General features: G+C 51.5%; 1 protein-coding gene across 1 annotated transcript in view; it reads right to left on the minus strand.

The window, feature by feature from the left end:
- Positions 1–2,178: 2,178 nt before the first annotated feature.
- ATRAID (all-trans retinoic acid induced differentiation factor) overlaps positions 2,179–12,431 on the minus strand; it is a gene marked incomplete at its 3' end in the record, with an annotated part of 47,047 nt that continues 36,794 nt past the window's right edge. The window contains exons 2-6 of the mRNA XM_063950673.1: positions 6,704–6,834; positions 6,555–6,626; positions 6,360–6,431; positions 6,163–6,284; positions 2,179–2,279 (exon numbers count right to left, since the gene is read on the minus strand). Coding sequence (XP_063806743.1) covers positions 2,179–2,279; positions 6,163–6,284; positions 6,360–6,431; positions 6,555–6,626; positions 6,704–6,834 — 498 coding nt within the window. The remainder of the gene's footprint in view (positions 2,280–6,162; positions 6,285–6,359; positions 6,432–6,554; positions 6,627–6,703; positions 6,835–12,431) is intronic.

Genomic DNA, 12,431 nt, shown 5'->3' on the forward strand with positions numbered 1-12,431 from the left:
TTTCATGTTTATTAAGTTGTCTTGCATGCCAGGATTTCCTGTTGCTCTGTTTTAGTATGCTCTTGTCTGCTGCCGCTGGTTAGTCTGTGTAATTGCAGCTTGTTCCATGTGTTCAGCCTCACCTGGCTGCTAATTGCATTTTGTCAGTTGGAATCATGCAATAGGCCAGCTGCTCTGGATTATTTAATTAGGACTCTCTGTTAAAAGCACTCCCAGGACTCCTCACAGACGCCGGTGATAGCTTCCTGTTTGCCTGATTCTGCTGCAGAGAGAGTTCCCAGTCCCGGTCTGTTCGTTTGTTCCTGTTCTCAGTGATCCTGTACTCGGAAGTTGCCATCTGTTCCTGGAGTCTGATCGAGCACCTTTAGCATCTGGTGGTGTTCGTGAGTCGCGGCGCAGCCGTGTGTTGCGGCTTGTCCGCTATTATTTATTATTTTGTTTATATTGTGTTCTGGAGCTTTGCGGAGGATTCCGCTTCCACAAGATCCACTCTGGTGTCCAGCGGTGCCGGATAGGAGTGTCGGATCAGTGGATCTTTGGTTGTCCTTTTCCCTGGCGGCTAGTCCGCACATACCTTTTGATTTAGTTAAGTTAGCTTGTAACCCCTGGCTTGGTTGCTTAGTCAGAGGGCCCCTTGTTATCACCCTGTCTCGGACTTCCCCTTGTCTCCCATTAAGACCTGCGGGGGCATCGGGGTTGGGCAGACATAATCCGCCCTTCGAACGCGGCTGCCATGGGCTCAAGCAACCATAGTCTCGCAGGGGATTTCTGATAACACGGGCGAGACAACGGAGTTAGGGTGCCAGGGGTTACTAGGCTTTCCAGCTCCCACAACCTGTATTTCATTCCTGTACTCAGATCTCTGCCATAAGATCTTCTCCAGTCTGGAGTACAGGAATCGTAACACGTACCGCACCGTCCTCCCATCCCTCCAACACACGTACCGCACCGTCCTCTCCTCCCTCCAACACACGTACCGCACCGTCCTCTCCTCCCTCCAACACACGTACCGCACCGTCCTCTCCTCCATTCAACACACGTACCGCACCGTCCTCTCCTCCCTCCAACACACGTACCGCACCGTCCTCTCCTCCCTCCAACACACGTACCGCGCCTTCCTCCCATCCCTCCAACACACGTACCGCACAATCATCTCCACCCTCCAACACACGTACCGCACCGTCCTCTCCTCCATCCAACACACGTACCGCACCGTCCTCTCCTCCCTCCAACACACGTACCGCACCGTCCTCTCCTCCCTCCAACACACGTACCGCACCGTCCTCTCCTCCCTCCAACACACGTACCGCACCGTCCTCTCCTCCCTCCAACACACGTACCGCACAATCATCTCCACCCTCCAACACACGTACTGCACCGTCCTCTCCTCCATCCAACACACGTACCGCACCGTCCTCTCCTCCCTCCAACACACGTACCGCACCGTCCTCTCCTCCCTCCAACACACGTACCGCACCGTCCTCTCCTCCCTCCAACACACGTACCGCACCGTCCTCTCCTCCCTCCAACACACGTACCGCACCGTCCTCTCCTCCCTCCAACACACGTACCGCACAGTCCTCTCCTCCCTCCAACACACGTACCGCACCGTCCTCCCATCCCTCCAACACACGTACCGCACCGTCCTCTCCTCCCTCCAACACACGTACCGCGCCGTCCTCTCCTCCCTCCAACACACGTACCGCGCCGCCTCTCCTCCCTCCGACACACGTACCGCACCGTCCTCCCATCCCTCCAACACACGTACCGCACCGTCCTCTTCTCCCTCCAACACACATACCGTACCGTCCTCTCCTCCCTCCAACACACGTACCGCACCATCCTCCCATCCCTCCAACACATGTACCGCGCCGTCCTCTCCTCCCTCCAACACACGTACCGCGCCGTCCTCTCCTCCCTCCGACACACGTACCGCACCGTCCTCTCCTCCATCCAACACACGTACCGCGCCATCCCTCCAACACACGTACCGCACCGTCCTCCCATCACTCCAACACACGTACCGCACCGTCCTCCAATCCCTCCAACACACGTACCGCACCGTCCTCCCATCACTCCAACACACGTACCGCACCGTCCTCTCCTCTCTCCAACACACGTACCGCGCCATGCTCATCTCTGTAACCTCTATGGACCCCCACCCAGTCCCCTTCTCACCTGTCTCAGGCACTTGTATCCCATAAACCCCGATGCACAGACGCATTGCGTGTACCCTGGTCCATCAGGCGCGCACAGCGAGTTCTCTGGACACAGCAAAGCTGAGAGGAGACAGAGTCACATGTCGTGTGTTATGCAGGTTCCACATGAGTGCCGCCATTCCCCGACACCACCTGCTCCTATTAGAGGCACACGCCCCCCAACTGCTCTCTATTAGAGGCACACCTCCCCTAACTGCTCTCTATTAGAGGCACACCTCCCCTAACTGCTCTCTATTAGAGGCACACCTCCACTAACTGCTCTCTTAGAGACCCACACGCCTCCCCTAACTGCTCTCTATTAGAGACCCACACACCTCCCCTAACTGCTCTCTATTAGAGGCACACCTCCCCTAACTGCTCTCTATTAGAGACGCACACACCTCCCCTAACTGCTCTCTATTAGAGATCCACACACCTCCCCTAACTGCTCTCTATTAGATGCACACCTCCCCTAACTGCTCTCCATTAGAGACCCACACACCTCCCCTAACTGCTCTCTATTAGAGGCACACCTCCCCTAACTGCTCTCTTAGAGACCCCCACACCTCCCCTAACTGCTCTCTTAGAGACCCACACACCTCCCCTAACTGCTCTCTATTAGAGACCCACACACCTCCCCTAACTGCTCTCTATTAGAGGCACACCTCCCCTAACTGCTCTCTATTAGATGCACACCTCCCCTAACTGCTCTCTATTAGAGGCACACCTCCCCTAACTGCTCTCTATTAGAGGCACACCTCCCCTAACTGCTCTCTATTAGAGGCACACCTCCCCTAACTGCTCTCTATTAGAGGCACACCTCCCCTAACTGCTCTCTATTAGAGGCACACCTCCCCTAACTGCTCTCTATTAGATGCACACCTCCACTAACTGCTCTCTTAGAGACCCACACACCTCCCCTAACTGCTCTCTATTAGAGACCCACACACCTCCCCTAACTGCTCTCTATTAGAGATGCACACACATCCCCTAACTGCTCTCTATTAGAGATGCACACACCTCCCCTAACTGCTCTCTATTAGAGATGCACACACCTCCCCTAACTGCTCTCTATTAGAGATCCACACACCTCCCCTAACTGCTCTCTATTAGATGCACACCTCCCCTAACTGCTCTCTATTAGAGACCCACACACCTCCCCTAACTGCTCTCTATTAGAGGCACACCTCCCCTAACTGCTCTCTTAGAGACCCCCACACCTCCCCTAACTGCTCTCTATTAGAGACCCACACACCTCCCTTAACTGCTCTCTATTAGAGGCACACCTCCCCTAACTGCTCTCTATTAGAGGCACACCTCCCCTAACTGCTCTCTATTAGAGGCACACCTCCCCTAACTGCTCTCTATTAGAGGCACATCTCCCCTAACTGCTCTCTATTAGAGGCACACCTCCCCTAACTGCTCTCTATTAGAGGCTCAAGCCCCTTAACTGCTCTCTATTAGAGACAGACCCCCCCCGCTCTCTATTAGAGGCACACACCCCTAACTGCTCTCTATTAGAGGGACACACCCCTAACTGTTCTCTATTAGAGGCATACACCCCTAACTGCTCTATATTAGAGGCACACCTCCCATCTGCTCTCTATTAGAGGCCACACACCCCTAACTGCTCTCTATTAGACAGACACGCCTCCCACCTGCTCTCTATTAGAGGCACACATTGCAAACTGTTCTCTATTAGAGGCGCACATCCCCAAACTGCTCTCTATTAGAGGCACAGATCCCCTAACTGCTCTCTATTAGAGGCAAAGATCCCCTAACTGCTCTCTATTAGAGGCACAGATCCCCTAACTGCTCTCTATTAGAGGCACAGATCCCCTAACTGCTCTCTATTAGAGGCACAGATCCCCTAACTGCTCTCTATTAGAGGCACAGATCCCCTAACTGCTCTCTATTAGAGGCACACCTCCCCTAACTGCTCTCTATTAGAGGCACACTTCCCCTAACTGCTCTCTATTAGAGACCAACACACCTCCCCTAACTGCTCTCTATTAGAGGCACACTTCCCCTAACTGCTCTCTATTAGAGACCAACACACCTCCCCTAACTGCTCTCTATTAGAGGCACACGCCCCTTAACTGCTCTCTATTAGAGACAGCCCCCCGCTTTCTATTAGAGGCACACAGCCCTAACTGCTCTCTATTAGAGGGACACACCCCTAACTGTTCTCTATTAGAGGCATACACCCCTAACTGCTCTATATTAGAGGCACACCTCCCATCTGCTCTCTATTAGAGGCACACACCCCTAACTGCTCTCTATTAGAGACACATGCCCCCTAACTGCTCTGTATTAGAGGCAGCCCCCCGCTCTCTATAAGAGGCACACATCCCATACTGCTCTCTATTAGAGGCACACCTCCCCTAACTGCTCTCTATTAGAGGCATACCTCCCCTAACTGCTCTCTATTAGACAGACACGCCTCCCACCTGCTCTCTATTAGAGGCACACATTGCAAACTGCTCTCTATTAGAGGCGCACATCCCAAACTGCTCTGTTAGAGGCACACATCCCAAACTGCTCTCTATTAGAGGCACACGCCCCAAACTGCTCTCTATTAGAGGCACACGCCCCAAACTGCTCTCTATTAGAGGCACACGCCCCAAACTGCTCTCTATTAGAGGCACACGCCCCAAACTGCTCTCTATTAGAGGCACACGCCCCAAACTGCTCTCTATTAGAGGCACACGCCCCAAACTGCTTTCTATTAGAGGCAAACGCCCCAAACTGCTCTCTATTAGAGGCACACGCCCCTAACTGCTCTCTATTAGAGGCACACGCCCCTAACTGCTCTCTATTAGAGGCACACGCCCCTAACTGCTCTCTACTAGAGGGACACACCCCTAACTGCTCTATATTACAGGCACACCTCCCATCTGCTCTCTATTAGAGGCACATGGCATTAACTGCTCTCTATTACAGACACATGCACCCTAACTGCTCTCTATTAGACACACGCCCCCTAACTGCTCTCCATTAGAGACAGCCCCCCGCTCTCTACTAGAGGCGCACACCCCAAATTGCTCTATATTAGAGGCACACCTCCCATCTGCTCTCTACTAGAGGCGCACACCTCTATAACTGCTCTCTACTAGGGGCGCACCCCCCAAACTGCTCTCTACTAGGGGCGCACCCCCCAAACTGCTCTCTACTAGGGGCGCACCCCCCAAACTGCTCTCTACTAGGGGCGCACCCCCCAAACTGCTCTCTACTAGGGGCGCACCCCCCAAACTGCTCTCTACTAGGGGCGCACCCCCCAAACTGCTCTCTACTAGGGGTGCACCCCCCAAACTGCTCTCTACTAGGGGCGCACCCCCCAAACTGCTCTCTACTAGGGGCGCACCCCCCAAACTGCTCTCTACTAGGGGCGCACCCCCAAACTGCTCTCTACTAGAGGCGCACCACCCAAACTGCTCTACTAGGGGCGCACCCCCCAAACTGCTCTCTACTAGGGGCGCACCCCCCAAACTGCTCTCTACTAGGGGCGCACCCCCCAAACTGCTCTCTACTAGGGGCGCACCCCCCAAACTGCTCTCTACTAGGGGCGCATCCCCCAAACTGCTCTCTACTAGGGGCGCACCCCCCAAACTGCTCTCTACTAGGGGCGCACCCACCAAACTGCTCTCTACTAGGGGCGCACCCACCAAACTGCTCTCTACTAGGGGCGCACCCCCCAAACTGCTCTCTACTAGAGACGCACCCCCCAAACTGCTCTCTACTAGAGACAGCCCCCCGCTCTGTATTAGAAGCGCACCCCCACCTGCCCGGTGTTATATGCTGCACTGGTGTATGAGAGAACCTCCTGTTATGAGCGCTTTGTACGCAGGAAGAGGGGAGAGACTGAGTAGGCTCCGGAATAGTATAAACACGGCCGGTAAGAGCGCAGGGCAGGAGCTATGAATGTGACATATAACAGTGTGCTAGAACCATGGGGGGCACTTACCCTGGCCTCCAGTAGTGTTGCAGGCATCTCTCTGCTGCTGACAGATCTGTGCCCCCGCGGTGACCGTCGCGCTCTCCCATGCACCCTCGCCCCCGGGGCAGCTGATGTTTACGGGCAGCGCTCTGATAGAAGACAAAGCGTTAACCCTCTCATGCCAGGCTGCAGCCAGCAGAGGCCACGGAGGCGCTGATACCTACATGTACTCCAGGCCGGTGAGTCCCTGGAAGAAGTCAGGCGGCAGCTCCTGCAGAGGATTCTGGGAGATGTCTCTGCAGGGAGAGTTTGGTACCATTACACAGTGCCCTCTGAGGCAGTGTCAGGCTATGGGTGAGGGCACAGCCTGGCACTGATCACAGCTAGAATGTACGGAGGGGTAATTACAGCAGTCTCACATAACGGCGGCAGCAGCGGTCAGGCGCACTCCAGGGTCCAGGTGAGAGAGCGAGCAGTTCCAGAGGTCCAGCCTGCAGGAGAACATTAGACGGATAAGAAGATACAGCCAGGTATGAGTTATAGCGGGAGGTAGGTGACCAGGACATACCCTATAATCACATGGCTCTGGGCGTGGTCAGTAACACAGCAGCGGCCCAGGATCCTCGCTCCAGGGGTCAGCGAGCAGTGGCGGGAGACCTCAGAGGTGTTCCTCAGCTCTCCGGGGCAGGACAGGCACACCTGGAGGCGCAGGAGACAGAACGCCAGTCAGAGATCAGAGAGGGCTTGTCCTCGCCAAATGTACTCCCGAATAGCAAACATTGCCGACACTGACACAAGAGCCGACACAAGAGAGCAGCTGTATGGTCAGGACCAGCCAGAGACGAGGCGTCTATTACATTCCAGAAACCATCTCCCCCATGAAAGAGGGGGTCCCATTACTGCCCGGTCACCAGACATCAGCCCCCCGTGCTGCGGAGAAAATAGGATTTTTAAGTACCTACCGGTAAATCCTTTTCTTGTAGTCTGTAGAGGATACTAGGATCCATTTAGTACCATGGGGTATAGATGGGTCCACTAGGAGCCATGGGCACTTTAAGAATTTGATAGTGTGGGCTGGCTCCTCCCTCTATGCCCCTCCTACCAGAATCAGTCTAGGAAACTGTGCCCGAGGAGACGGACATACTTTGAGAGAAGGATAGATAAGGACAGTGGTGAGATTCCGAACCAGCGCACACAAACAAGACGAAACCAAACTGGAAACCGGAACAGCAACAGCTGAACCAACGATACTTAACCAAGTAACAGTGCAGGAAACACGAAGCGCTGGGCGGGCGCCCAGCATCCTCTATGGATTACGAGAAAAGGATTTACCGGTTAGTAATTAAAATCCTATTTTCACTTGCGTCCTAGAGGATACTGGTGTCCACATTAGTACCATGGGAATGTACCAAAACTCCCAAACCGGGTGGGAGAGTGCTGAGGATCCTGCAGAACTGACTGACCAAACTGAAGGTCCTCAGAGGCCAAAGTATCGAACTTGTAGAACTTAGCAAACGTGTTCGAACCTGACCAAGTAGCTGCTCGGCAGAGCTGTAAAACTGAGACATCCCGGGCAGCCACCCAGGAAGAACCCACCGACCTAGTAGAGTGGGCCTGTACAGATTTTGGACACAGCAAATTTGCCGTGAATTAAGCATGCTAGATAGTAAGTCCGATCCAGCGTGTAATTGTCTGCTTTGAAGCAGGACACCCAATCTTATTGGGATCATAAAGAACAAATAGCGAGTCCGATTTCCTGCGACGAGCTGTTCTGTTCACATACACCTTCAAAGCCCTCACAACATCCAAAGACTTTGACTTCAACTTCCATGCCATCAAACGTAGCCGCGGTAAGTCCTGATAGACGAACAGGCCCTGTTGCAGAAGATCCTCGCGAAGAGGTAGAGGCCACGGATCTTCGGGGAGCATCTCCAGAAGGTCCGCGTACCAGGCCCTTCTTGGCCAATCAGGAGCAATGAGTATTGCTTGAACCTTTTCCCTTTTTATTCGTATTAGAATTCTTGGGATCAGAGGAAGAGGTCTGCTTCCCAGTTGTCTGCTCCCGGAATGAAGACCGCTGACAACGCCACAGCGTTTCTTTCTGCCCAGAGGAGAATTCATGACCCCTCTGACATTGCTGCTCTGCTGTTCGTACCGCCCTGTCGGTTTATGTACGTTACTGCCGTCACATTGTCCGACTGGACCTGAATTGCCCGATCTTGAAGAAGATGTGAGGCCTGCAGAAGGGCGTTGTATATGGCCCTGAGTTCCAGAATGTTGATTTGAAGGATGACTTCCTGACTTGACCGTCTTCCCTGAAACTGCACCCCATGAGTGACTGCTCCCCAACCTCTGAGGCTTGCGTCTGTGGTTAACAGAATCCAGTTCTGAATTCCGAACCTCCGTCCTGCGAAGAGATGAGAAGACTGTAGCCACCACAGAAGGGAGATACTGGCCTTTGGCGACAGACGGATCCTCTGGTGCATGTGAAGATGCAATCCGGACCATTTGTCCAACATATCAAGCTCGCCCAAGTGAAATAATAAAGTCTGCCCTTAGATTGATCCTTTTACGGCAAAGAGAGATCTCAAAGTTCTTGAATCTTTTCCTCCTTCCAGATAAATTCCTTTTTGCAGTTAATCAGAAGGTACCCAAAAAGAAAAGGACAATAATAGTGCAATCCTGTGTGGAATTATAACCCAAAAATAAAATGGAATTGCACTCACATTTCATAAGTAAGAGAAGCTCACTTGATTGTGAGTGATTTTCAGGACTTATAAGATCGTTTTCTTCTAAGTCCTGAATAAGCGGATATGGATACCCGACACAGCGATTTAAAAAAAAACATAGTATCAGAGGGGCTTTCTATTTGAGTCGTCCACCAATCCTCATGGGTCGACTACTTGAAAGTGAAAAACTAGATACTCAGGTGTAGCAGGAATTCACTTAGGTGAGAACCTTTAGTGGATTAGCAGTGTTAGCCTGGTCTCTGAGTAACGAATTGGTGGACGACTCAAATAGAAAGCCCCTCTGATACTATGGGTTTTTTATATCGCTGTGTCGGGTATCCATATCCGCTTATTTTTGATAATACTTTACCATACCGTTAAGAACTTGCAGCTTGGTACAAACTGGGGACATTGCATTTGAGGATTATCCATTAAAGGTCTTACTTTAGATGAAGAAAACGATCTTCTAAGTCCTGAAAATCACTCACAATCAAATGAGATATATGCCTTCTCTTACTTATGAAATTTGAGTGCAATTCCATTTTATTTTTGGGTTATAATTCCACACAGGATTGCACTATTATTGTCCTTTTCTTTTTGGATACCTTCTGATTAACTGCAAAAAGGAATTTATCTGGAAGGAGGAAAAGATTCAAGAACTTTGAGACCTCTCTTTGCCGTAAAAGGATCAATCTAAGGGAAGACTTTATTATTTCACTTGGGTGGAATTGACTCTTTGTGTCCATGTAACCTCACCTAACGCCTATTGAAGCCTCCATATTTTCTTTTTTCTTTACTTGTTTGAGAAGTTGGGTGTTACTTCTGAGAGACTTTTTGGTTGTTTGTGTGGGGTGTGGTGCGCCTATTCATATATCATTTTGCTATTTTGATTCAACAGATCGAGCTGGAAGGGTCTTGCTTGAAACCTTCCGTATTGAAGCGCCTCGTAAGAGGCCACCATTTTCCCCAGAAGGCGAATGCACAGATGCACAGACACCTGGGTTGACTTCAGGACATCCCGAACCATCGACTGGATTAACAATGCCTTTTCCAACAGAAGGAACACTTTCTGCGACTCTGTGTCCAGTATCATTCCCAGGAATGGAAGCCTCCGTGTTGGCTCTAGGTGAGATTTCGTAATGTTCAGAATCCACCCGTGATCCTGGAGGAGTTTGGTTGAGAGAGCAATACTGTCCAGCAACCTTTCTCTGGACAGCGCTTTTACCAGTAGATCATTGTCGAAGTCGAAAAAATAAGAATTTACTTACCGATAATTCTATTTCTCATAGTCCGTAGTGGATGCTGGGGACTCCGTAAGGACCATGGGGAATAGCGGCTCCGCAGGAGACTGGGCACATCTAAAGAAAGCTTTAGGACTAACTGGTGTGCACTGGCTCCTCCCCCTATGACCCTCCTCCAAGCCTCAGTTAGGATACTGTGCCCGGACGAGCGTACACAATAAGGAAGGATTTTGAATCCCGGGTAAGACTCATACCAGCCACACCAATCACACCGTATAACTTGTGATCTGAACCCAGTTAACAGTATGATAACAGAGGAGCCTCTGAAAAGATGGCTCCCAACAATAATAACCCGATTTTTGTAACAATAACTATGTACAAGTATTGCAGACAATCCGCACTTGGGATGGGCGCCCAGCATCCACTACGGACTATGAGAAATAGAATTATCGGTAAGTAAATTCTTATTTTCTCTAACGTCCTAAGTGGATGCTGGGGACTCCGTAAGGACCATGGGGATTATACCAAAGCTCCCAAATGGGCGGGAGAGTGCGGATGACTCTGCAGCACCGAATGAGAGAACTCCAGGTCCTCCTCAGCCAGGGTATCAAATTTGTAGAATTTAGCAAACGTGTTTGCCCCTGACCAAGTAGCTGCTCGGCAAAGTTGTAAAGCCGAGACCCCTCGGGCAGCCGCCCAAGATGAGCCCACTTTCCTTGTGGAACGGGCTTTTACAGATTTTAGCTGTGGCAGGCCTGCCACAGAATGTGCAAGCTGAATTGTACTACAAATCCAACGAGCAATAGTCTGCTTAGAAGCAGGAGCACCCAGCTTGTTGGGTGCATACAGGATAACAGCGAGTCAGATTTTCTGACTCCAGCCGTCCTGGAAACATATTTTCAGGGCCCTGACAACATCCAGCAACTTGGATTCCTCCAAGTCCCTAGTAGCCGCAGGCACCACAATAGGTTGGTTCAGGTGAAAACGCTGGAACCACCTTAGGGAGAAACTGAGGACGAGTACTCAATTCCGCCCTGTCCGAATGGAAAATCAGATAAGGGCTTTTACAGGATAAAGCCGCCAATTCTGACACGCGCCTGGCCCAGGCCAGGGCCAACAGCATGACCACTTTCCATGTGAGATATTTTAACTCCACAGATTTAAGTGGTTCAAACCAATGTGACTTTTGGAACCCAAACTACATTGAGATCCCAAATTGCCACTGGAGGCACAAAAGGAGGCTGTATATGCAGTACCCCTTTTACAAACGTCTAAACTTCAGGGACTGAAGCTAGTTCTTTTTTGGAAGAAAATTGACAGGGCCGAAATCTGAACCTTAATGTACCCCAATTTCAGGCCCATAGACTCTCCTGTTTGCAGGAAATGTAGGAATCGACCCAGTTGAATTTCCTCCGTCGGGCCTTACTGGCCTCGCACTACGCAACATATTTTCGCCAATTGCGGTGATAATGTTTTTGCGGTTACATCCTTCCTGGCTTTTGATCAGGATAGGGATGACTTCATCCGGAATGCCTTTTTTCCTTCAGGATCCGGTGTTCAACCGCCATGCCGTCAAACGCAGCCGCGGTAAGTCTTGGAACAGACAGGGTCCTTGCTGGAGCAGGTCCCTTCTTAGAGGTAGAGGCCATGGATCCTCCGTGAGCCTCTCTTGAAGTTCCGGTTACCAAGTCCTTCTTGGCCAATCCGGAGCCACGAATATAGTGCTTTCTCCTCTCCATCTTATCAATCTCAGTACCTTGGGTATGAGAGGCAGAGGAGGGAACACATACACTGACTGGTACACCCACGGTGTTACCAGAGCGTCTACAACTATTGCCTAAGGGTCTCTTGACCTGGCGCAATACCGGTCGAGTTTTTTAATCATGTGGACGACTTCTGGGTGAAGTCCCCACTCTCCCGGGTGGAGGTCGTGCTGAGGAAGTCTGCTTCCCAGTTGTCCACTCCCGGAATGAATACTGTTGACAGTGCTATCACATGATTTTCCGCCCAGCGAAGAATCCTTGCAGCTTCTGCCATTGCCCTCCTGCTTCTTGTGCCACCCTGTCTGTTTACGTGGGTGACTGCCATGATGTTGTCCGACTGGATCAACACCGGCTGACCTTGAAGCAGAGGTCTCGCTAAGCTTAGAGCATTGTAAATGGCCCTTAGCTTCAGGATATTTATGTGAAGTGATGTATCCAGGCTTGACCCTAAGCCCTGGATATTCCTTCCCTGTGTGACTGCTCCCCAGCCTCGCAGGCTGGCATCCGTGGTCACCAGGACCCAGTCCTGAATGCCGAATCTGCGGCCCTCTAGAAGATGAGCA

The sequence above is a fragment of the Pseudophryne corroboree genome, unplaced genomic scaffold (genome assembly GCF_028390025.1).
Source record: "Pseudophryne corroboree isolate aPseCor3 unplaced genomic scaffold, aPseCor3.hap2 scaffold_1159, whole genome shotgun sequence".
NCBI lineage: Eukaryota > Metazoa > Chordata > Amphibia > Anura > Myobatrachidae > Pseudophryne > Pseudophryne corroboree.